General features: G+C 35.7%; 1 protein-coding gene across 2 annotated transcripts; it reads right to left on the bottom strand.

Annotated features, from left to right (window-relative positions):
• Positions 1-10,321: 10,321 nt before the first annotated feature.
• LOC113782868 (dihydroceramide fatty acyl 2-hydroxylase FAH1-like) lies at positions 10,322-15,899 on the bottom strand. Of its 2 annotated transcripts, XM_027328808.1 has the most exons (9): positions 15,836-15,899; positions 15,569-15,702; positions 14,295-14,357; positions 13,913-14,136; positions 12,665-12,757; positions 12,342-12,538; positions 12,118-12,223; positions 10,892-11,038; positions 10,322-10,563 (listed from the first exon to the last, which is right to left on the bottom strand). In XM_027328808.1, exons 4-9 carry the CDS (start codon positions 14,012-14,014, stop codon positions 10,444-10,446), a joined length of 765 nt encoding a protein of 254 aa, XP_027184609.1. In that variant the 5' UTR covers positions 14,015-14,136; positions 14,295-14,357; positions 15,569-15,702; positions 15,836-15,899; the 3' UTR covers positions 10,322-10,443. The 2 variants fall into 2 exon arrangements, with proteins under 2 accessions (XP_027184609.1, XP_027184611.1); XM_027328810.1 differs by lacking the exon at positions 13,913-14,136 and having other exon boundaries at positions 15,569-15,861.
• Between the last annotated feature and the right edge of the window lie 11,425 nt (positions 15,900-27,324).

The following is a 27,324-nucleotide window of genomic DNA, read 5'->3' on the forward strand; positions in this document are numbered from 1 at the left end:
CAAGATTCACAATCTTGCTGATTTATATTTGAAGATGGAATAAATTCGTAAAGTAACAAGTTTGAAACTGGAGGTGTTCCAGTTTCTTGCTTCAGAACCTTTTATTGAAATTATAACCACCCATCTTTCAGCTGTCAATTAAATGATTTAAGAATCTTTTAGTTAGGATAGTCATTGGTGGACCCAGAAAGTTTAATATAATGGTGTGTGGGTTATTCAGGTAACAGTGAATATTCAGCTTCGGCAGTTGTTTTCTGCGAATTTATTAAACATGGTAAAAATTTGGTCATCCAAGCTGCAAGGGAAACGCGGTATTGATTATGTGTTTAAAAAAAAGTAAAGAAAGCCAGAATTGATTTAGATATGCTAAGCAAACAGACAGGGAGAGTGTGCAAAAATAGATATACCAACTTATATCTGCTTGTAGTAGCCTAGTAGGAATCTTGCAGCTGGGAACAGAAAGGGAAGAACTTTTCAGAAACAGAAACTAAAGCAATGCTTCTTTTTTTTTGTGGGAACTAGCAAGTATCCAGCAATCAGTCAGACCTAAAAATAGTGAATAAAAATCAGACACAAATCAAGAACCTCGAATTCTCACAATAAATTGAAGTTAAAATTGAGAAGGTGTGGGACTTTTGATGCAATTGTACGATATCTAGCCTTGAAATGTCCTAACACTTGCAACCGTACTTTTGGGATTACACAAATCCTTCCCATGTCCCCTTTATAAAGACCAAGCAAACATAAGCCACGTCACTATTGATTTACCAATTTCACAATTCACTCAAGCACCTGCACTAATACACAACAAGTGGCCGTTCATTAAGGCCGAAAAACCTGTACAGAAAATTGGTGGCTACAAGCCTGATGCCACCCATTTATAAAAGCTCAACAAGCTGTCGGCAGCCACCCCATAAGTACACTCAATTGTAAATACATAATAGGATAGTCCACTGCCACCCATTAATTCTACAATGACCGCATTTTGAATAACCAAATAAATACACTCAACATACACTCATTCAAGAAAGTACACTCATTTGTTTTTAACAAATGCTACATCTCAAGACACAAGTCTAGGAATTGCAGTCCAGAACACATAATAAAGAAGCAACCGATACAGAAGCTAAGTAAAGTTCAGCCACCATTCCAGAAATTTCAAGCAAACAAAGGAAATTGACACAAGCTGACAAAGGAAATTGACAGAAGCCGTTGTGCACAGATCTGATGCTTCACTGTGGGGGCTTGCCATAGCGAAGCTCCTCCATAATGAGTTCAATGTAATCATAGCGCTCGGCGTCATCAAAGCGTACGAATGCACATCTTTGTCCCGCATTTCTTCTTTCGGCAAAGTACATTGTCGCTTTCAGCTTAACCGATTTTGGAAGTTGCATATTTTTCACCATGTCTTGAACTACCGGTACACTGTATTCTGCTTCCTCTTCATACCGACTTTGATTAAATTCATGCGAAGCGGTGGTGACGCGAGAGATTTTGCTGATTGCATCATCTAGTCTTTCCCTATCACTAGATGATCTTGTTGATTTAGCACCTCTAGATCCCTCACGATCTCCGGGAGTGCCAAGACTTGAGGCAGGACGCTTTCCAGATGCCGCTCCAGGTACCGGAGGTACGTAGTATACGTCCTCTCCCTCCCAAGGGTACTGCTGGTAGCCAGAGGCAGCTGAACTTGAGGCTGCAGCCTTTCCTTTGCTGTTTTGTGGCTTTCCAACAACTGGCCGTCGGTGTTCGCCCTCGGGGATAGGTTGCTTTGCAGATTGTGCATAGCTGCCTGTTGCAGTTTTTCCCAATGTTGTTGGAGTATACAGATCATATAGGAAGCAACTTCCAGCCAATTTGAAGTCTTTGTACTCTTTGTTCACCTAGACAATGCAAAACAAAAAAGTTAGTTCTCCTCCAACATTTAAATTTATGAGAAGTAGGAGGAATGTACGCCCCTGTAATATGATAGAAGCTTTCTCAAATAATATGCTTATGTTAAAAAAAACGCAACGATACAACACGCTGAAAGTGGTTGGTGAAAGCAATAAACCTGGTTTGATTATTAACTGCCATCATCTAAAAATTGATTAAGTGTTTTTGGTATACACTTCGGCTCAACACTAGTCTGCATAGCTATTAGTATGGCAGCAAGTTGGGCACAAAAAAAAAGAAAGAATAAGCAGCAGGTATTTCAATAAAATATTACCGCTTCCATTTGGGCCCAGTGCTCGTCTGAAGCCGTAAAGCAGTTATTCTCTTCATCCCAGCCAATCCCAGTCTCCGCTTTCGATGACAAACCACGAAGATTGGCAAACACGTTCCACTTCTTCCTAAACCTATACATTCTTGATTGGCATTGGCCTCCGGTGACTTGCATCTCAAATTGTTCCCGCAAACATGTGGCAAGCATATCATAATTCTGGTCATTTGTCTTGTGATTGTCCCATTTCTTCGTTTGCTTCCACTCAACATAGGTGGTGATGAAGTTGAAGTCCATGGTAGAAGTCCACTGCAACTTCTCGTTCATCTGCTACATATAAGCGCACAAATTTTGCCATTAAAAGTTAAAACATGGCAGGTAAATGTGACTAATTCTGCCCCAAAAATTAGTAAATAGAATAGTAGTAGTGTTAAGGGCAAACGTGGTTTACATGTTGATTGTAGTTCTCCATACACAGTTGATAGTTATTTGAAGCGATGGATGAGCTGGAAGACTCAAAGGATGTGCAGCTAGTAGGAGAGGCTACAAATACAAGAATTGATTTCAGTTATACACGATTGGTACGAATATTTGATACTTATAAAGGTTAGAGGGACTTACAATGGGAGTCAATTTTTTTTTTAGCTGCGGTCATTGGTTGAATGAGCGCTGTATTGAGCCAATCGAACACATAGCAACGCAAATTGCAATACCTATATCCAAAACAGGTGCAGCAGATGTCATTTTTTTTTTACTTTTACTACTGAGCCCACTTTTGAACAAAGTCCACACCAAATATCCGTTCAAGCTAAAGAATGAATACAGCAAAGGAAATTTATTTTCATAAGTCCATTTTTTTCATTTTTCGTTCTGAGTGTAAGCGGAAATGAATGAATGCATTTGAACAGATGCTACAACAGTCTCATTTCTAATCAACAAAATAATAACTTAGTGCCTCTTCAATTTCAATTAACTTTTAAGCAATTTTAGCTTCAATGACCTGGAACAAATATTTGTGCAGAAATAATAACAAACCGTTCCATCTCGCTACATATACATTTCCAGACCTATGGATCTAAAACCGGGATCTTTCAAGTCTCTTAATTTCTGTTGATATTCGTTCCCTGGCTGCATGCAAATAGAGATGACCCCTCAGACACCCATGCCAATCACACCCATTTACAGGATAAATAAATATTATACAGGATAAATAATCGGACACCCATGCTACCACAGAGTAACGTGCAATTTATAAACTCTCTATTAGACAACCAAGCAATCTTGAGCCGTTTGGAGATAAAAAACAGAGCAGCAGTATACAAAAAAATTAAAAAAATATCCGCCACAACCAGAGATAGAATTTACGCCCTAGCCTCTCCATTCTCTTAGGAAAAAACTGAGCATAATAAACTAGAGCCACTCCCATTGATGTGTAACATGTACCACTGGCAATCAAAATCCTAATACCACCATATGCCACTTAATAGGTATTTGTTTTTAAGCAGAAATTCTAACATGGGGAACTACTAGTGAAACAGCCATTGGTACTGAAATAAATTATTAGTTTTATCCACATAATATCAGATAAGATTCTATCCAGTTGATTCAACTAATTTGAAAATCTGGCAGCCAAAACACAGAAATAAGTACAGATATGGCCTACTTCGGATTGTTTTTTCTTTCCTTGTGCGAAACGAAAAAATGCACTACAATGTCAAATCCGTTGATATGTAATTGTTGGTTAATTGCTTTGCGTAACAATTATGAATAGCAGATCTTTTGTTAGATCCAATTATTTTGTTGCTAACTGATGAACTTCAGAGAAATCTGAAAAAACTCTAGTACCACGATCCACATTCAAACAAGTTAAACAATTTAAATTATATCCAGAATTTTTAAGGCATCAACAATTAACAGGTCATAAATGACCAACTTAATACAACTACACTAGATGATCAGATCCGCCACTATTTGGATCTAAAAATAGGTTTTTTGGTCTATACTTCATCAGAACATCAGCCCATAACAACAGGTCAAAACATGCAAATCTGGGTCGGTGCAAATTAGTTGTTTCGAAGAGTAACTTCCCAGCAAGCTAAAAGAAGGTCACCTGCAGTGCAGCTATAGAAAATGAAGGCTTCTTGACCCGCGGAGAAAATAAAAGTGAAAGATTGAGGAAATACCTTGGATTTAGCTGGAATTTTTCTGCCAAAACCTTTTTTTCCTTCGCCGAATTAGCAAATTATCCGTCGATCTCGCTAAAAATTTGTTAATTGATCGGTGCTTTGCCTTGAATTGAAGAAATCAACTCTTCGTCCTCAAACTTGAGGCTTGCCAACGCCTGCGAAAGGTACTTCAGATGCACATGCTTTCGACGGCTATGGATATTTGGTGGAGAGAGACAACTGTTCTTTAGTTTTGTAAATGCTCAAGCTGCCGGGTGGTTGATTCGTAAAGAGTAAAGCGTCCTGCAGCTTTGTGTGATTTGCACTGTGGCACAACGTGCATACACAAAAGGACAAAAATAACGGGAAGTAATCTTCAGCCGTTCATCCATTAAGTGTTGAGGTAAAGTACTAAAAAAATGCTTACGTGGCAAGAGTTGGGAAAAAAATCAGGTGTGAGTACATTTGCTGGATTATTTAACCTGTCCAAACATCCTTCGCCGCATTATCAGTAATTTATTCAGATTAGAGCAATCCAAACGCACTCAATGTTAGCAGTTAGCACTGCCTTTTTCACTAATCTTGGCTCTTGGGTAGAAAGGCCTATGAGTCTGACCTTAATATACCGTACCAAGTCTTACACCCAAATTTCCTTTACTCATTTGGCGAAGTGCTTGCTTCACCATGTTGATGCAAATTCGTCCCAGGAGTAGAAAATCTGTATCTTTGACCATCTGTGTCAAAGTAGCTTATGGGCAGCTGAAACACTATAACTACATCCAAGTAGCTTATGGGATGCTGAAACACTACTATTTTCACCTTAACTTTGCATGGAAAACTTGGAATTGAATGTCATTTGTTGCGTTGGAAACTAGATTTGAAGGGCTTTAAACTCATGTAAGTGTCTCATGCTAATTCCTTACCCAAAAATTGGCAAACCTTTAAAATTGACCCTTGTATTTCACTAGATTAAGAAGATAATATAAATTATCACTTAGGGCTATTGTTTGGAGCTTGTATTGTGGTAAATTAGTATGATGAAGAGTCTTTAGAGCTAAATTAATTATTTTTGTTATATCTAAGTAAGTAAGTAGTAGGCTACAATTTTGAGTCCAAAATACATGTTTTTGTCACAAATTTCTGTTATCATAATCTTCTTCAATTATTTGTTTATTGTATACTAATATTTTAGGCAAAGAAAATATATTTGAAACTTTTCGTTATGTCCGCAATATTTAATTATGCTGTTGTATATAACAAATGATGCAATCATTAATAAATGTTATAATTAACTAAATACATAGTGTTTAATTATCTTATCAATAAATACTTAAATCCTTATACTATATAAGATTGAGTTTTGGTCAAAGAATAGGTTGAATTTCAACCGCATAGGTGGAGGATTTTTGGAAATGTGAAATATTGTGTATTAGTTTAAAAACTTTAGGTACAAGTTAAGGAAGCATGTATTTGGGTATGTTTACTGAAATAACCCCATTTTAATACGTTTAAAGTTGTCATTGATGAGCCATCTGGGTATTGATGGAATGTTTAATTAGTGTGCAATTATTTTTGTATTTTGTACAACCCATATTTGCTTGTGTGTTGGTGTAATTACCGGAATATCCCTTAACTACCAATAATTCCCCTTTTCAGCCGCAGATAACCGTTTGAGATGTTGCTTTGTCTGAAGCGTTTGAATGGCAATCGGATTTAGGAAATGAGCCAACGATTTCTCTATCAATGGTAGGAACCTATTTCTCTATCATTTATAATCTGCATTTATGAGCCACAAACGTTGGTCAGTTTATCCCCTTTCAGTTTCAGGAGTTAAGTTTTCCCTTTTTGCCTGTGTCTACAACGATTTGCCTCATCGTTTTCTCTTCCATCCGAGATCAACTCTGAAATTACCTATTATTTCATTATTAATTACACCCAATTCAATTGCCAACTGTTGGTATGTTAATTAGGGGTGGCAATCGGGTCCGTTTCAGGTTGACGGGTCGGGTTAAGACCCGGGTATAACAGAAAACCCGCTGACCTGAACCTGACCCGCCAACCCGAAACGGGTCAGAATACGTGACACGAATTCAAAAATTTCGGGTTGGCGGGTTGGCGGATCGACCCGAAATGATCCGAAATTTAATTTTAATTTATTAATTTATTACTGTAATTTCTAATAAAATCAATTTTGTACAAGACTAATTACATAATCAAGTAATAAAAAATTAAATAAATAATCCCAAACCAAATCTAAAATAAATTAAAACACTGTAAAAGTGTTTTATCCCAAACCAAATATAAAATAAATTAAAACAGTATAAAAGTAAAAAATAATATAATACATTATTTGTCCAAATATAATAATTTCAACTTCACACAAGTTAAATAAATTCATTTAGAACTAAGTGATTAATGCCTTTGGAAAAAAAGAATAACTTAGTTTAGTTAGATAAAATAATTTTTATATTTATTAAATTATTTTTAAGTCATAAAACTGGTTATCGGGTCATATCAGGTCACCCACGGGTTGACCCGAATTTGACCCATTTTCTTTTCGGGTCCATCGGGGTTCAACCCGATTCTGACCCGAACCCGCGAAACTTCAACCCAAATCCATTAATTTCGTGTTAGGTTCGTGTCATGTTTTCAGGTCGTGTCGAAAATTGCCACCCCTAATGTTAATGCCTAAACGGTTGATTATCAGTTTCTCCCTGTTTGCTTTCTAGGATTGGGATAATTCTACCTGACTTCATACTAATCAACTCAGAATGCTCTTCAGTCCCAACTACTCCTGGTGGTTCAAAGTGAGGTTAGATTTCACCCCCCTCAATTTTTTAGTTTCTCTCTTAATTTTGTCGGTGTGTTCTTAGTACCTACAATTAGCGACTCTTATCGTGGTGCTTAACTCCAATTGGTCTGGGTTGGTTATAATCTTATAGGTTTGCAGCAATAGGAAGTAAGAGCTCTCGATGGAGATTCTGGAATAAGGTTAGCTTTCTGTGTTGCTCTACTTTTCTGCATTATCAACGACCTTCAATTTGATACAGTTTTATTGTAACACTGTGTGAATTGATTGATTTATTTCTTCTCACAATGTATTATTATTTGTTCAACAAAAAAACCTCCTTTCCCACAAGGACCAAACACCCGCGCGATGCGCGGACACTCCCCCTAGTGATCTATATACAGATAAGTCAACTTTTCCACCTATCTTGTCCATTAATTACGTTTGGATTTTAAAATAAGAAAGAACAAGATTTTTAGTTTGATCACATGCATTACAATATGTTACATGTAGTTCCAAAATTTTTATTTTGGACTACCCCTAATATTTTAGATAGCACAATTTTAGCCTTAATTGATTATACTATTATATTAATTGTACATGAGTTACATTATTTATTGCTCTATATGTGAATTGCAAATTTAAAAATTATTAGTATGAGCATTTTTTTACATTTTTTATAGGATCTATCGATCCAATCCTGCAACCACAAAAACGATCCTAAGTAGAATCTTGATTTTGAAAACCTTGCGTCCGACCCCTTTCAATCATCTTCACTTGCATGTGCTATATCATATATCCACAACCAACAGCACTCTCAAACAGTCTCTTTGGAATTTGCAAGTGAGTTTTCAAGATACCAAAAACTGTTGACTCGGGACTTTGCTTTACAATAATGTCCCTTTTGAATTCTATGGACATGTATAATGTTGCGAGCAAATTGAGTTACTGGTGAACTGGCTTGGTCAAAGCTCGAACTCAAATTGACTTAACAAAATGTGAATTACAATTTGAGAAATGGTGAATTGATTGATTGGAAATTTCCTTTTCTATTGGGTTGAGCCGAAAATTTCCTGAAAAATCAGAGAAGGCTAATCTCCATTCTACCTTCTGAATTCTAAACCATCAATCCACATAGAGATCATTCATTGTAGGAAAATAACCCACAAGAAAACAACAAATAAATCTCACAAACTCAAATCATAGTTATTAAACTCGATCCAGTTCGACGGTTGAACCGATTGACTCGATGATCCGGACATTAGACCGGACTGGGTCTCTAGTTTGATTGAACAAGAAATTAATCCAATCAAATTCTGACAAACCCATTTGACCCAGTGATTCAACCAAGAATCTACCTAATTTTTCAATTGACCCGATTTATTTTTTTTCTTAATTATGGGTCTTTGTTTTTGAAACAAAATATATTATTCTTTTTTATAAGATTTGTACATTAGATCTTCATTTAACTATGTATAGACTTTATCACTTTCTTAGTTTATATTTGATATCTAAATTTTTTAAAAATAAAATTAGTTATTTTTTTTATACAATTAATCCCTTTAACTTTTATACTAACAATATTTGATTAGTTAGAAAATTACTTTATTTTTAAATAAAAAAATATAATAATAAAAAATAATGCTATATTTTATAAAACAAGCGATATAATTTTTGTTTTATACTTGACTATATTATTTATTTATTTAAAAGTAGGATAAAATGAAATTAGATCTTTTAGTAATATCTATATATTTATTATATATATTTCCAAGTATAATAATTAGTATCTAAAAGCACTTTATTATATGGTTTATATATATATTAAAAATGCAATTTTATAATTATAAATATTAAATTAATACTCACCCGTTCAACCAGTGATCCAATCCTACTGCTGGGTTCCTTACCGGGCCGCGTTTAATAACTATGACTAGAGGTGGCAATTTGGATTGAGATCCATTTATCCATCCATATAATTCATAATTAAATGGATTTGGATTATCCATTTATGATATTGGTTTTAAATGGTTGACCAAAGTAAAACCATTATATTAAATGAATTTATATGGATTATCCACAAAAACCACATATATCCATTTATTTAAAAACCAAATAAAAGTAGCCAATCATGATCAAAACTTGCAAGCAAGAAATATATGACAGTGTAGTCCTCCATGCTCCCCAATCATGCGGCGGACCGCATCAACGAACTCAATTTGGGAACCCCCACCCCCACCCCCCCCCTTTTTGAGCCCCCACCATAACCTTCCCTCCTATTCCTAGCTGGGTTCCCTCACTGTTTCTTTAATTTAAACCCAGAAAACTTTCCAATCACTGGTTGTATTTGAAAGAATATTATAAATTTTTTGTGACATGACGTGTATGAGATAAAAAAAATTAAAAATTATATTTATGATATAGGTTAAATAACATTTGAAAATTTTATTTATAAATTACGGTAACCAAATTAGACCAATTGTTCTTAAATTAGACCAAAATACTACCTAAATTCTTAAATGAAAAATCTAAGTATTTTGCCATCTTTCTCATCCAACTACACCTAAAATTTACGAGTACATAAAAAAGTATCTTCATATTACAAGAAATGGTAATACAAAAAAAAAGTAACCAAAATATTTAAATGGATTATAAATGGATAATTGGATTTTATTTAATCCATTTAGATCCATCCATTTAGATCCATTTATTAAATGGATTTAAATGGATTGGATAAATTTCATCCACCATCCATTAAGTCAAAACCAATTATGAACCATTTATCCATATTGCCACCTCTAACTATGACTCTAATTCAGTAAGCAGTCGGAAACAATTAGATAAAACAGAAAACAACGGCACGCACCAAAAGCGAAGACGAAATGTAATGGTACATGAGTAGGAAAATACAAGTTTCAGGAGGCAAACTCTCAAATTTATTCCTCAAACATGAGCACATATATCTATAGATATTACTAGTTCCCTAAAACACTGGACACCGAATCAATCAAGGAAAAGATAATACAATTGGACTCGGACACTTTAACCGACATAAGCCCAAGGAGACTAAATACGACTCGGACGTCACACCAATTTTGGACGCTGAACTAAATAATTAAATAAGACTTGGTTTAACTTTCTACATTGCCTCCCTTAAACCAAAATCTGCTACTTTTCTTAGAAAGAATAATAGCATAAGAAAGAATATTTGGAGAACGACATAGACCTTAAAATCTGCTATGTGCTTCGAATGATCGCGGCCGAATACTAAGTTATTACACATCAAACTATCTGCTCTTCTCAGCTGGCATTGAGGTTGGTACTGTTCCAAAGACCTTATCCCATAATGAGGAAGTGATACCAAAGCCTTTATTTTGGATACGAAAGTGATGATTCAAATGATATTTCTGCAAAAGAGAGATGATCAGAAAGATATGCAGATCAAACCACTTGTGCAGTGGAGAAATTCCTACCTTCTTCCAGGTTCAGGTGACAAAACGGCCCCAACTGAATCAAGAATTCATACGGGCAACGGAAAATTTGATTTGTTCATGACAGATAATTCTAGCTATGGGGCTAATGCAAGTCTATGCAAATTGTTTCTACTAAAATGATAGCAAGTATCTACGATCCGAGTTTGTACATAATTTTTAGTATGTAGATTGTTTTTTACACACATGTAAATGAGAAATGTAATGAGACTCAAGTTGTTCTGATGGATTTGTATCTCTTTACCTTGAGGTTTTTTGGCACTTCACTTGTAGGCTGCCCATGGTGCAAGTAATAATGGGTTACATCATACATCACATAACCCAGTAAACCACCTCCAAACAAAGCAGGAGCAGTAGAAGGAGTAGAAATGAGTTTAAAAAAGTTGTAGAACTGCAATACCAGAAGATTAGTATCAGAAGAAGAAGAATGTGCTGTGCATATACTCCTAAGAATTAACTAAAACGGGCAGACTTGGAAGAAAGGCCCGAGTTTAAGACTGCTTATCAGACACGTGTAGCCCAAGGCAAGCATAAAATGGATTTGCATTTCTTTTCAAACATTTTTCTGTTATCTGTACTCATTAGAACATGATGTACCGTATTCTCCAGTTATCTCGGATAAATTCAGTCAAAATATTCACTCCATACAGACAAAATATCAACTAAAGCTCAAGAAACCTCCAGTGAGAGCTGAAAGAGTAAATTGGAGCACTTTAAGACAACCACCATCCAAAATGGCAGAAAATCAGACACTGAAACCAGACTCGAACTTCTTGTTTAGACAGTTTCAATAGGTGAAAGTTCATTATGTACTGGTCAGTACCAGTCTAAGCAACTACATTTTCAACATATTCAATGGAATGTCACAAGCAAATTTTTCTCCCTCCATGCATCTTACTCCTTGAAGACAACAAATATTCATGTCCAGTGCCTCTTAGATGTCATTGCTAACCCAGTAGCTACTAAATTGTATTTCTAGAATTATGGAGCAGATAACATCTTGCCCGCTCCCTCCCTCTCCCATGGGGCATGAATCTGGTGGCCACCAGCCCGATGTCATCCTCAACCTAAATGCTAGCAAGGGAAGAACTTTGATGCAATGGCTACTCACTTAGGAATAGTACAGAAATCAGCTGCTAGCAGTATGTCACAGTCAAAAACAAGTCTCACAGTTTGTTGAGATTCCTATGAAAATTTCATATCCCTGACCTGGAATCCTTTTCAGTCACATGTATCTTTTATGCACTTTTAGTAAATGTGTCAAAAACATTGCATGATTACATGACCTGACTTGGTCAATTGAACATTTGTCTGAAAGACATGCGAGGATCCCAGTAACTACCAAATAGCCTTACTATGAATATTGTAAAGCATAGCACGAGTTATTAGTAACGGGAAGGGAGTGAAGAAAGAAAATACAGGCTTTATACAGTATGAATAGAAAACGAAACGCTGCAGAAGGAAACATACAGGGAAGCACAGCACAGCAGTTGCAGCAGGAGGGAAGACAAGGCGCAGACCATCCATGGGGTGCTTATGATGGCAACCATGAAGAAGATAATGCATGGTATTTCCCCTACAACAAGATTTTACATATTTCATTACATAGAGAAGAAAAAAAACACAAATACAAATAACACCGACAAGAAAGATGACAAACAATTAACATGCCTACACACATAGCAATGACTAACCAATAACTTTTTGTCTTGATGTGGAAAAGGAAACGATGTAGAGTGTATTCTAGCAAAGTCCATACACCGATTCCAGTTACCACCGTCAGAGCTATTTGAGGAAGTGTATGACCCATCACAATTGACTTTGAAACAAACCAACATACAACTGGGAGCCAAACAAGGGGGATTACCCACCATTCTGTGCGGGTTAAAAACTATTTCAAGTAAAAATGAAATCAACATCAGCTCTGTGAAGCATGACTTGATAAAATACATATAATAATTATTCAAGTGTCAATCTAAATGAATAATCATATTATCAAATTCACCAGAGAGTATACCTCCCAAAAGTCACTTCCAAAAAATCGGGGACCTTCCTTGCTAACTATAGGCTGGTGAACCCACTCCTGATAAGATTCTCCAAGATGACCTACCTGTGTAAGATTTCAAAGAATTTCATAAAGCAAATTCAAAAAGTTAAAGTATGGTTTAATTGACTTAAACAAATATATCTCTTATGTGGAACAGCAGCACTAGTATCCATCAGCTAGAAAAGGTTACAAGTCAAAAAGGAAAACATGTTCTGCTGCATGTTAGTAAAACAATAGAATTGGTCTATTATAAGGCAAAATGCCATCTTGCCCAGTTCAACAAACTTTTTATGCCTAGTTTTGTTTGTCCTTTTCACGGCTTGGGGGGGTTTTATTTGTTTTGTGGGTGGTGGGGGGGGGGGGGGGCGAAGAAAAATGCAGGACTTAGACCTGTTGATGTTTTCATTTCTCTACCTTATAGTTTCCTCTTTGAACTGAGAATAGAAAGATAAACATGGCTGCATCACTAAATTTAGAGCATAAAAATACAATGCAACTGGCAGGCTATGATATTGCTAACAACAGTTTATTTAAGTACTCACTGCATGGGAAGGACAAAATTAAGGGATGCCATTAACTCAACTTTTGCTTCTATTCACCATAGGAATCTGTCATTTCTAGTGACTGCAAGACACTGAACTAATTACAAGGACTCTAGCATGGGTGTCACGTCTGGGTGCTCCTCTAGGTATCAGATTCATAAACTTTCTAGAATTTGGGATACTGGGACCGCCAAAGAGTCAGGTTTATCTGGATATAGTAGAGAAGATATACATATACATATACTTATACATATACATATACATATACATACATACATACATACAAATTATATTATAATATATAATATTATATATATAATATACATATATTATATTTTTTGGCTAATAGTGTACTTTATTGAATCTCTTCTGAATGATAACTAGTGAGAGGAGGAAAAGTTTCAGAGAAAAGGCAAGGGTGGACCACAGACATATGATTTAAGGTATTAGGCTACTCATGGAGTGTGTTATTTGCTTGACTATCAAGTAGTGGAGAAGACAATGAAATTGGTATAGTATATAAAATCAATAAAAGTACTTGTGATATATTCAACATCATTGTCATGTGAGCCAATGAGGTTACTCTCAACTTTCTGATACATATTCAATTGCTTATCTTTTATCTTTTGAAATTGAAGTCTTCTCATCTCTCTCACATCTACTACTCCTTGCTTACCCTTTCCCTTTCTTTAATACGCTTTGATTTCAGTGAATCTCTGAAACAAAACCACCATATCCTCTCATCTCCCTCTCCTGCAAGTTCCGATCTTCTTCCCATTCATCTCACACCTGATCGAATTCAGAGCTACCAAGCAGCCAACCCAAAAGCCAAGTATCAATTTATTTTGACCATGTTTGACACGGATATTACACCTGCACCCTTCACTTGTTACACCGACACTGGTGTTCCAGGGATGAGTTAAGAGTCTGTAAATATAATTCATAATTCCTAGAAGAATAATAGCTTGGCATGCAAAGATTTCAACTCTGTATTCAGACTAAAGCATTAAGACCAAAGATATTGTAAGTGAAAGATAAAAAGAATTAGGAGTTTTCACCTGGAAGACAAGAGGTTTGTTTAAATCAACTGTGAAACCCTGAGCCACCATCTTGGCACCAAACTATAAATGGTGTGACATATCAAAGGAAATGAAAGAATGATTAGGCAGATACAAATAGGATCAAAACCTAGTGAAAGAATTTACACATGATGAAAAATTTAGAATAGCTTTTAGAACCAAGCTGAAGCAATGAAACACGAACATGAACCGATCATGAATGACAATAATTGAATTGTCACAACTTGATTTAAGAATTTCACACGAGCAACATACTACCATCAGGCCTCAAAACTATACAAAGGCAAGCAAAGCAAAGGACACAACACAACTTTATGGAGGAAACAATTCCATTTTATGATGTTCCCTACTCTTCCAATCTGCATCTCCATCCTTTATTCCAAGAACTCCAAACGTATTAATCCTAGGCAAATGACCCAAGTAGCCAATTTAGTCGAAGTAATAGGAGGGAAAAATGTACCACTCGAGTGCAGAGGAACTTGATTAAAATGGTACACAAGATCAATTTAACATAAAATAAGTAAGAATAGCAGTTATGGTCCGGCCACAAACCCAACTCGTTACGCCAAATTGAATAGAACATTAGGACTACAGCATGGAGCTAGACCCTTTGGTACAAGTAAAAACACACAATACCAAAATTTGACATGAGCAAAGGACATAAAGAACACAAGGGAACTCACATTTGCTTGGTATACTGTCATTTTGGAATGCAAGCTATTTCACATTTTTTGTAAAACAATACTAACCGAATTTAGCAGATAACAGAATGATTAGGGATCTTAACCGAATATCTAGTAAAAAAATCCTGCACAGTGTCAAGTAGATCTTAACATACATATATTGATCTTGAAGAAATGCCTTTTTGCATATTGAAACATAATATTGGACACCATCTACTAAACTAACTAGCAACAGATAACAAGAAACACCAAATAGCCAATTAGCTTTGGCTTTCTCCTTGAAACTTTCCAAGAACCATTTTTTTCCCATACTGAAACCACCCTTCAATTCTGATTAAACACATAAGATAGCATCCATCCCAAATGCTGTAAAAGTTGGGTCTTTTTCCAAGCTTTTAAATCCAACCCAAAATGCAGGTTACCAATTAGATCAAAACCCAAAAAGGGTTCTCATTATATCACCATTACAACAGATCTACCAACCAAACAATCAATCAAAAACTTCAACTTCTCCCCAAAAGTTCAGAACAAGTAAAAACGAAGATGAAACAATGATAAACAAGCACCGACCCAGAACAATGCAGGCCTGATCGGTGAAGTCCACAAAGGAATTGGACCCGTTCAGGAAGAGGAAAACTGCTATCCGCAATAGCAATTGCAACAGCAGCAGCAGCAGAAGGCAGGTGTCTTTGCTGCCACCCGTTCTAGTATGGTAGCAGTGAAGAGTTAGGGACCATTAGGTGGATAATTTATTACTTAATTTACTAGTATTAGTATCAGTAATAGTTATTTTTTTGAATATTTGGAGAAATTTTTGGGGAAAGGATGGATCTTGACCTTAGATTTTGATATCGGCACCTGGAATGGCACCATCAGCCACCGGATTTGCACTTTAGAATCTTGAGATTGACAGCCTGGCAAGGTGATGGAGATACAACTCATACTTGTCTCTGTCCATGTCTTGTTTGTTCCTTGTTGAGAGTCCTGTTCCCGCCGGTTTTCTTTTGAATTTCAAGTTTTTTTTGGTACATTTAATTCTAGGGACAATATAAGAAACCTCCCTGAGGCTTTTGACAATTGCACTAGCATTCACTGAATTTTGCAAAATTACACAAACCTGGTTGAGATTAAGGTTTTGATAACAAAATTAGTCCAATTAAAAAAGTAACATTAAAAAATACTTTAAGGAAAGAGATGAAACTTTTATTTCATAAATACTCCTTATGCATATATAAGTTGTATTAGTAAAAGAATAAAAATAATTAAAAATTTGAAATAATTAAGAAAAATGACTAGTTTCATCCCTCACATTTTATAAAAATATTCTTTTCGTCCCTCGCTTTTAAAATGAAGTGAATTCGTTATTGACATTTAAAAACTAAACTATTACATCCCTGTACGCAACTTTCAATCTAAGTCCAATCACCCAACAACCCGATTACAAATTTCAAGGTTATAATTGGTAGATCATTTGGTTAACTCAACTTAATATTCATATGAAAATTAATGAACTCAAAAAAGGAAAATAAATAATTATAACATAAAAAAGAAGGATTATTCTTTCCTATATTGTCATTGTATATATTGATAGGTCTAAATACCCACCACATCATTTCAATTGAAATTTAAATAACAAACTTGTATGTATGGTATATATCTAGATTCACAAGTATATACACTAACGGTACATGAAAAAATTTACCTAAAAAACAAACTCTACTATTCCAAGACAAAAGAGCGGCCTTTTCTATTATAATTTTTTATTTTTTCATTTTTTGGTTCAATAAATGTCATGTAAATGTAATGGAGTTGACCAAGTGATCCATCAATACTATCCATGAAATTCGTTACTGGATTATTGAATGGTTTGATTCATATTAGAAAGTTGGGTTCATGAATGCAATAGATTCAATTTTTAAATGTTAGGGATGAATTTGCTTTGTTTTAAAAGTAATGGATAAAACAATATTTTCCAAAATGTGAGGGACGAAACCAGTTATTTTTTCAAATAATTAATACACACATTTCACCATTCAAAAAGATCATATTCAATAAATTAGATAACACAAATAAACAAGAAAACTACACTAATGATCACAAGATTTAGCAAAACAAACTAGTCATCTCTTTTAACGTGATGTTTGCTATAATTCTTGTGTTTTTTAATAGAAAAAATTTTCTAATTTTGCCTTTCTTTCGCCTTTACTTCCACAAAATTACTTTCCAACTGTCACAACTTTAAGAGTTTCAAAGAAAATATTCTCATGAACAACCTTCTTTTGTCCTATTTTTTTTTCTTCTATCAAAGTCCTTCTTCTCACATTATGTACAGCTGATTTTTGGTCATTGTCAAATTCTATCAATCACAAAATAGGGTCATTAGGTATATCAATTGGTGTTATTTTGTAATTACAAGTCATCGTTCATTATTAAATAATTTCAACAGTTATTTTCATTAATTAGTTACTAATAGTTAATTAGTGTTCTAATTACTTAATCGTTAGATACTAGTTTCTAATAAGACATTATGTCTTAAGGTAAATGAATAATTTCTCCCCATGTGAGGTAAGTAACTAGGCCCACAATTCTAACCAAGAGAGATGAGTGTAATTTTAAAAACCTCAGAGGACACCAATGAAATTGTCAGAAACCTCGATGGAGGTTTCTGAAAGTATCCCAAAAAGAAAAGGAAAGAGAAAGAAAAGAAAAATGTCCTTGGAACAACTTGAGGAAATGATCATTTTAGTCTTTCAAATTTTTTTATTAGTGCCTTTTTGTTTTGGAAAGATTTCATATGGCAATAGAGTCGTAAGAGAATCAAGTAGGACACGAAATTAAAGTTTAAGGATTAAATTGACAAAATAAAAATCGAGAAACTAAATTGGCTTTAGTAAAACAGGTGAAAGACTAAGGAGCCATTTGGATTGCTATTTTTTAGAGTTTTGTAAAAAAATGTACTGTATCGATTTGATATATGAGGTAAAATGGTGATTTTTTGTATTGGAAGTTATTTGAAACAAGTTTTTTTGTATTATTTGCCGTAACATTTTTTGTCTTATTATGTATGAGATGTAAACGTGATTTTGAAGATAACAAGTGGTTTGAAAATATGTTTAAGGAATAATACAAAAAATTATAAATAATGAGTAATCCAATCATAATTTTCTTGTTCATCCTACTAAGAGTTTAGCACTCAATCTCCACTTAGCTCAGATTACATTCCTTCTCCAAAAAAATGTGCTTTATGATATGATATATATAAGACAAAAAAAAATTCTGAAAAGATAGAGATATGAATGGTGCCTTGTTAGTGAACAATCCAAAATATGTAACAAATAACAAGCAAGCATATATACAGATGTGTTAATAATTTGGGTTATTACGTTTACCACCCTTGAGGTTTGGTCAAACTACTAAATAAACCTCAAAATTTAGCCAAATAACAACCAAACCCTTTGAATGAAAAGATGTATCAAAATACCCTGATGTCTTTCACCATTAAAAATGGTGTTAATCAGAGTTCAAAAATGCCCATGTACATCGAATCTATTCTAAAGCAACAAGATATAGTTTATCAAATGTCCTAATTTGCTCAACAAATTTTTTGACTGAAAATCTTAGAAATGGGTTTAGAGGTTTGGGGTCTTTAGGCTCCTAACCTCGCTTCGTTGTAGGCTTGTTTATGCTCTATGCATGATTATTTTGTTATAACTATTGTGGGTTTTGCGCTTGATTTCATTGGGGAAAGAAAAGGAGTGCTACTGGTTTGCCTTCTTTTGATTGGTCTATAGCCACTGTGGGCCAAATGCAAATTTCACTTAAAAAGTCAGGCAGTAGGGAGATACTGCTGCTGCTGCTATCACAGTTGCTCTAAAATATTAGCCAAGAAGATCAAGATAAATTAGAAAAAAGAAATTAAAAAGGGATTAATGAGGGTTTGTCAAAACTATGACATTTTGGACATAGGGGTTTTGGTCTTTATCAATAATTCCGTTTACAAGATTTAACAGAAGTTACTCCCAAGGGGCTATCTGTTATTTGGTCAAACTTCAGGGTTTGATCAGTAGTTCGGTTAAACCTCAAGGGAGGTAAATGTAATTAACTCTAATAATTTTGTTGTTGCTTTCTTTCTTCAAATTGAGGCTTTTGGTAAAAGAGAAGAGCTTCCGATAAGGATTGGGTTCATCTGCTAGTTAGTTTTTGTTATTTTCTAAATATGTAGTCATATGTGTTAGAAGATATTGAAAATATTGGATTTTTGGCTAAGTCTTTTCTAAGTGTAGTCATAAACTCTAATTTGGGAGGTAATTCCTGGGACTTCCGGGCTAATGCAGTCCGGGATGGGAATCTAAGAGTACTTGTAAAGCTCCAAGATGTCTATTTTCTTTGTATGGTGAGTGATTCAAATGATCTTTCCAACAAAAACAATGAAAAAAAAAGAAGTTGAGAGAAATACTTCAACAAGTGCAAAAAGTGGTTTTTTTTCCCTAGATGTAGATTTTGAAAACCACTCGCAACAAATTTTTTTCAGACTTTAAGAAATCACATAACGTTTGAAGGTTATTTCGTAGTTTTGTAGCACCTTTTGATGATGATTTCACTTATTACATTGAAAAATGTGTGAAAATGGTGCAATAGAATGATTAATTAACAAAGACAGTGCAATTTTGTATATTAAAGAACATTTATATCGGCTTCTCCACTAAATGTATGGTTTTTTTTGTACGTCTAATTATCAATGTTTTAAAACCCGGACCGTCAATTGAACCGGTGAGGTGAAAGGGTCGAGGTTCAACCGGTCGGACCGGTTCAACCTCGGTTTAATGAATTTTTTTAAAAATAATTTATATAAATATATATATGCACAAATTAAGACATGCAATGGACTAATTTAAAACTTTATATGATGAAAAGTTCACTATTTTTGAATAATTTGGATTTTCAAAAATAAATTTTTTAAATTATAAGTTAAAACAAATAAATTTCATCTTAATTTCAATTATATCTACCAAAAAAATCTTAAATCCAACCAAAAAATATCACAATATTTTGAAATTATACAAAATTCACGTCTATGAGAATTTGACATTGTGAACTTAAATTTTAATTTACGTCTTTGAGATTTAAAGATTGTAATTTAAAAAAGGAAGTTTGGAGTTCGAAAGAAGTCAAGAGAATCGAAAATAGAAATGCAAACTTGATAAGAAACAAAAAATGAGATAAAAGTGAGCGGTTGTGGCATTAAATAATTTGGGTTAAAGAAAAATAATTCTTTTTTAACTTTTTCAATTTAATGGATAAAAACAAAATTAAAAGATAGAAGAAAACATCAATATATTAAAACTAAAGAGGTTTGATTAAAAAGGAAGTGACAAAAGAAAAGATGAGAGAGAAAGAGAGAGTTGAAGATTAAAAAGAAAGAGTCATGAGAGGATGGAATTTTGTAAGAAAAATGGAAAAATGAAATATAGATGTTTGTTTTATATAAATAAGTTATCAAATGAAGCAAATAAGATGTGATGGTGCAATGGTTACTACATTGGTTTTCTATTGCAAAAGTCTTGAGTTCGAATCTTGATAGAAGCATTTTGCAAAAAGTAAAAAAAAAAAAAAAGAAAAAAGAAAAAAAAACTTGAAAACCGGTTCAATCCGGTTCGATACGGTTCACACGGTTTTTACCGGGTTTGACCGGGTTTCTGGCAAAGTCAACACAAGCATAGAACCGGACCGGTGCAATGGCCGGTTCGCGGTTCAACCGATCGAACCGGCCGGTCCGGTCCGGTTTTCAAAACACTGCTAATTATACGTCCTATCAAAAAGTTTGTATAAATACCCTTGAATTTGATAACAAGTAGTATATAATTGCATATTTCTTTTACATTTTTTTTCCCTTGGACAAAGCCACATGTTATATTTGAGAGTCTCGCAGGCGGCCGTTCCCGCTTTGGTGATGAGTAAAAAGAGTATTTTTTTTTGTCGCAACGATAACATTTCTATAATCTACTCTATTCTATTTTAAGGGGAGAGGGAACTTAACCGACATGAAACACCATTGGAGGAAATCATTGAGAGTGGCAAATCATAAATAGTGGCTGGTGGGAGTAAAAAGAGTGCTGAAGAGGGCAAAATTGCATCGTTCGTTAATTGACAATGTTAGCAGTTAGCACTGCCTTTTTCACTAATCTTGGCTCTTGGGTAGAAAGGCCTATGAGTCTGACCTTAATATACCTTACCAAGTCTTACACCCAAATTTCCTTTACTCATTTGGCGAAGTGCTTGCTTCACCATGTTGATGCAAATTCGGCCCAAGAGTAGAAAATATGTACCTTTGACCATCTGTGTCAAAGTAGCTTATGGGCAGCTGAAACACTATAACTACATCCAAGTAGCTTATGGGATGCTGAAACACTATTTTCACCGTAACTTTGCATGGAAAACTTGGAATTGAATGTCATTTGTTGCGTTGAAACTAGATTTGAAGGGCTTTAAACTCATGTAAGTGTCTCATGCTAATTCCTTACCCAAAAATTGGCGAACCTTTAAAATTGACCCTTGTATTTCACTAGATTAAGAAGATAATATAAGTTATCACTTAGGGGTATTGTTTGGAGTTTTTATTGTGGTAAATTAGTGTGATGAAGAGTCTTTAGAGCTAAATTAATTATTTTTGTTATATCTAAGTAAGTAAGTAGTAGGCTACAATTTTGAGTCCAAAATACATTTTTTTGTCACAAATTTCTGTTATCATAATCTTCTTCAATTATTTGTTTATTGTATACTAATATTTTAGTCAAAGAAAATATATTTGAAACTTTTCGTTATGTCTGCAATATTTAATTATGCTATTGTATATAACAAATGATGCAATCATTAATAAATGTTATAATTAACTAAATACATAGTGTTTAATTATCTTATCAATAAATACTTAAATGATCTATATACAGATAAGTCAACTTTTCCACCTATCTTGTCCATTAATTACGTTTGGATTTTAAAATAAGAAAGAACAAGATTTTTAGTTTGATCACATGCATTACAATATGTTACATGTAGTTCCAAAATTTTTATTTTGGACTACCCCTAATATTTTAGATAGCACAATTTTAGCCTTAATTGATTATACTATTATATTAATTGTACATGAGTTACATTATTTATTGCTCTATATGTGAATTGCAAATTTAAAAATTATTAGTATGAGCATTTTTTTTACATTTTTTATAGGATCTATCGATCCAATCCTGCAATCACAAAAATGATCCTAAGTAGAATCTCGATTTTGAAAACCTTGCGTCCAACCCCTTTCAATCATCTTCACTTGCATGTGCTATATCAGATATCCACAACCATCAGCACTCTCAAACAGTCTCTTTGGAATTTGCAAGTGAGTTTTCAAGATACCAAAAATTGTTGACTCGGTGTTTCAAAAATAAAAATTTGTTGACTCGGGACTTTGCTTTACAAAAATGTCCCTTTTGAGTTCTATGGACATGTACAATGTTGCAAGCAAATTGAGTAAATGGTGAACCGACTTGGTCAAAACTCGAACTCAAATTGACTTAACAAAATGTGAATTAGTGTCAGGACTTGGGGGCTTAATTGTAAATAGTAATAAATAATAACAGTTTCTGTTATTGGTGGTTAAGGTGCTGAGTCAGATGACGTCAGCAGGTCAGTTTGTTAAGTTGGTTAGTGATCGTGTAGGTCATTCCTTTATAATGAGCTCTCTGCAATTGCAGAGGCATGAAGAGAAATAACAGAATTGATTCTTCTCCCTCAAGCTTTCACTCTCTGTCTCTCTCTCTTTTCCTTTCTCTCCTACCCTTCTCCCTCTCTTGTTCTTCGTTCCACAGCTGCATTGCAGCTCTATCTCAGGAATTCTACTTGAATTCCTAACAATTGGTACCAGAGCAGCGATTCTCGGACTGATTGCAACTATTAACAATGGCGGAAGGTACACGATTCAAGAATATGGAAGATCAATTGATGAAACAGGAAGTACGACTGCAGGAAGCTCTGCAAACAATTTTCTCTCTCCAACAGAATCAACAAGAAGTCCAGCAGCAATTGCGGGGAGAGATGGAGAATTCTAACCAAGAAATGAGAGCATTAATCTCAGGCATGGACCAGAAGCTCAACGCATTGATCCAAATTATGGCCAGAGAGAAGCAATTGGAAAAAAATGAGGCAGTTCAACCAGAGAAAACTCCATTTCTACCAACACCCCCAGCACACACGAAGCTCCAGTCTGAGCTTGGTGTTAATCAGTGCTCCAGAGCCAAGCCTTCCAAGGTATTCTTACCAAATCCCCCAAAGATTGAGTTACCTCTTTTCACTGGAGAGAATCCACGCATTTGGCTTCGTAAATGTCAGAAATATTTCCTCACCTACCAAATTCCTCCAGACCAGCAAATGGAAGTAGTTGAGATGTTTTTGGACAGTAAGGCGGATGTATGGTATCAAGGCATCAAAATGGAATTCCCAGAGTTATCTTGGCAACTATTCACTGAATTGCTCGGTGAGAGATTCGCGGAAAAAGGAGCTCGGGATGTAGTAGAAGATTTCAATAAACTGCAGCAAGTAGGGACAATGGAGGACTACCAGGAAAGGTTTGAGGAATTAAAATCGTTGATGTTAGTTAAAAATCCTCACCTATCCGAATCATATTTCGTTTCAAGCTTCATTAGTGGATTGCGAGATGAAATTAAGACTATGGTAAAAATGTTGAAGCCAAACAAGGTGTCAGATGCTATGGACTTAGCCAGGTTGCAGGAGGAAGCCTGGAGGTTACAGCAGAAATCTGCTAAGCAATTACCAAAGTCGCCTGTTGATCCTAAGTTTGGCTTATACAAAAGTACTGTTGCTGTTCCAAATGCCTATAAAATTTCACCGACTAATGTAATCAAAAGTGAGACTAGTTCAGCTACACCAATCAGGAAAATATCGCCTCAAGAAATACAATTTAGAAGGAATAATGGACTGTGCTTCAAGTGTGGTGAACGTTTTGGGGCAGGGCACCAGTGCAAGAACAGACAACTGAACCTGATGGTAGTCGATGAGGAAGATGAAGGAGAATTCTTGGATGCTGTAGGGGAGCAAGATGAAAGGACAGGCAACCCTGGAGAATTGATGGAGGTATCACTCCATGCACTTTCTGAGGCACTGAAGAGGAAAACAATCACTCTCAGGGGAGAAATCAGGGGAGTTCCCATACATATTCTGGTGGACATAGGTAGTTTAGACACCTACATTAGCCACCATCTGGTTAAAGCTCTAGAATTGCCATATGTGGTCACCACTCCTTTCACATTAGTCATTGGGGATGGCTCAATGATATCAGGATGCACTAAAAGTCCTAAGGTGCTTTGGTCCACTAATAATCACAAATTCTGTTTTGACATGGGGGTCATGGAGCTAGGTGGATAGGATCTGATTTTAGGGGTGGATTGGATGGCTCATTATAGCCCCATCACATTTGACTTCCACAAGCTCAATATAGCTATTCATAGTGAAGCGGAAGAAATCATCCTGCAGGGATGTGTGGTAGAAGCTGAACTCAATCTGTTGAGAAACAAGGACCTCAGGAACTTCATTAATTACAAACATAGCTGTTACAGTATATCTCAGGGAACAAATCCAAACGCTGAGACACCTATTGAAGTCAAGGAGTTGTTGGGCAAGTACAAGGATGTGTTTACAGCACCTACAGGCTTACCACCAGAGAGAAGTCTGGATCATGCCATATCCCTCAAATCAGATGCTCAGGCCTTCAAAATCAAGCCTTACAGGTACCCTCACTCACAAAAAATTAAGATAGAAAGGCAAGTTATGGAAATGTTAGACAGTGGGATCATTAAGCATAGTAATAGTCCCTATGCTTCACCTGTGTTGCTGGTCAAAAAGAAAGATGGCACCTGGCGTTTTTGTGTTGACTATAGGCACCTGAATAAATTGACTATCAAGGACAAGTATCCCATCCCTAATATTGAGGAGCTGATAGCTGAGTTATGTGGATCCAAATATCATTCCAAATTAGACCTAAGGGCAGGGTATCACCAGGTTAGAGTTAAAATCCAAGATGTGCATAAGACTGCCTTCCAAATTCATGAAGGGCATTATGAATTCCTAGTCATGCCTTTTGGGCTGACAAATGCTCCAGCCACTTTCCAGGTATTAATGAATTAGGTTTTTCAGCCATATCTGCGCAAGTTTGTGTTAATATTTTTTGATGACATACTGGTCTACAGCAAAGATCTAGATCAGCATGTGAGACACTTGGAGATGGTATTGAAGGTACTGAGAGAGCATCAACTGTATGCCAAACTGTCTAAATGCTCATTTGCTCAGCAGAGGATTGAATATCTGGGACATATGATTTCATCAGAGGGGGTAAGTATGGAAGAAGAAAAGATCAAAGATGTTCTAGATTGGCCTACCCCCAACTCAGTTAAGGCATTAAGGGGATTCCTAGGCCTTACGGGCTACTATAGGCGATTCATCAAACATTATGGGATCATATGTAGGCCATTGACAGATCTACTCAAAAAGGATAGCTTCTGCTGAAATGAACAAGCAGATGCTGCCTTTAGAAAACTTAAGCAAATCATGTGTACTTCACCAGTTCTCAGACTACCAGATTTTGAGAGGCCATTTGTGATTGAGACAGATGCCAGTAATGGAGGCATAGGTGCAGTGTTGCAGCAGGACTCTCATCCCATAGCTTACCTCAGTAGAGCTCTATCAACAAGGAATTTGGATCTATCTGTCTATGAGAAGGAGTTAATGGCCTTGGTGTTAGCTGTGACCAAATGGAGACATTATTTAGTGGGACACCATTTCATAATTAAGACTGATCACCAGTCATTAAAATATTTGTTGGAACAGAAGTTAACCACACCCCTGCAGCACAAGTGGTTGACTAAACTTTTAGGCCTGGACTATGAGATACAGTATAAGAAGGGTAGTGACAACACTGCTGCTGATGCTCTATCTAGGAAAACGTTCTGTGGCCAGGAAGACCAGCCAGAGAACTCCTTACTAGCAATTTCTGCAGTCAAACCCAAATGGATGGAGGAATTATACAGAAGCTATGAAGGGGATGAGCACTGGCAATCTGTTATAGCTCAATGTCTGCTGGACTCACACACACATAGTGATTATCAGATCTTAGATGGCATCATTAAGTACAAGGGAAAATTGGTAGTAGGGTTAGCAAATGATATTAGGAGCTCCTTACTCAAGGCAGTACATGATACTGCTCTGGGAGGGCACTCAGGCCAAAGGGGGACTTATCAGAAGCTGAAAGTCGTATTCTATTAGGAAGGAATGAAGCAAGATGTGATCAAGTTTGTCAGTGCTTGTGACATGTGCCAGAGGTGCAAGCATGAAAATGTGTCTTACCCAGGTTTGTTGCAGGCTTTGACTATTCCTGATAAGGCATGGTTCCACCTCACCATGGACTTCATTGAGAAGTTACCTATGTCACAGGGAATGGATACCATTCTGGTGGTCATAGATCGCTTCACAAAATATGCACATTTTCTGGCACTCAAACATCCTTTTACAGCCACACAGGTTGCACAGCTCTTCCTAGACAGTGTATACAAGCTACATGGATTGCCAGTGTCTATTGTCAGTGATAGAGATAAAATTTTCACTAGCAAATTTTGGCAGGAGTTATTCAGATTGATGGGAGTAGCACTACACCTGAGCTCTTCCTACCATCCCCAAACAGACGGTCAATCAGAAAGGCTTAATCAATGTTTAGAAAATTTCCTGAGATGTATGTCCAGTAAACATCCTACTCACTGGTACAAGTGGCTGCCTTTAGCAGAGCTGTGGTACAATACTACATTCCATTCCGAACTGCAGACTACACCATTTGAAGTTCTCTATGGATATAAACCATCACACTTACCATTGGGACCATATCAGGATACAGTTATCCCAGGTGCCAAGGACCTGGTCCCGGAAAGAATTCGAATCTCTCAGTCCATTAAGGAGAAATTGGACAAGGCGCAACAACGAATGACTTATTTTGCCAATCAGAACAGAACTGAAAGGACCCTAGCAGTTGGCGATTATGTCTTCCTTAAGTTGCAGTCTTATAGGCAACAATCCTTAGCCATCAGAATGAGTCTTAAACTAGCAGCTAAGTATTATGGCCCTTTTGAGGTTTTGAAAAAGGTGGGTCAGGTTTCATACAGGCTCAAGTTACCTGAGGGGTCTGGGATACATCCTATTTTTCACATATTCTTGCTCAAGAAAAGGATTGGCTCGGATTAGCACACCACCCCCACTATACCAGAGTTTGATATGCAGGA

This window comes from Coffea eugenioides, chromosome 9 (assembly GCF_003713205.1).
Source record: "Coffea eugenioides isolate CCC68of chromosome 9, Ceug_1.0, whole genome shotgun sequence".
Classification (NCBI taxonomy): Eukaryota; Viridiplantae; Streptophyta; class Magnoliopsida; order Gentianales; family Rubiaceae; genus Coffea; species Coffea eugenioides.

Excerpts from the sequence above, each read along its gene's own strand:
- LOC113782868 (XM_027328808.1), bottom strand. The coding sequence starts at position 14,014 with ATGGGAAGAAGATCGGAACTTGCAGGAGAGGGAGATGAGAGGATATGG. Across the intron at positions 12,539-12,664 it reads TTGGAAGTGACTTTTGGGAG|TTTTTAACCCGCACAGAATG; the intron begins GTATACTCTCTG and ends TACTTGAAATAG. Across the intron at positions 12,224-12,341 it reads ATCAAGACAAAAAGTTATTG|GGGAAATACCATGCATTATC; the intron begins GTTAGTCATTGC and ends ATCTTGTTGTAG.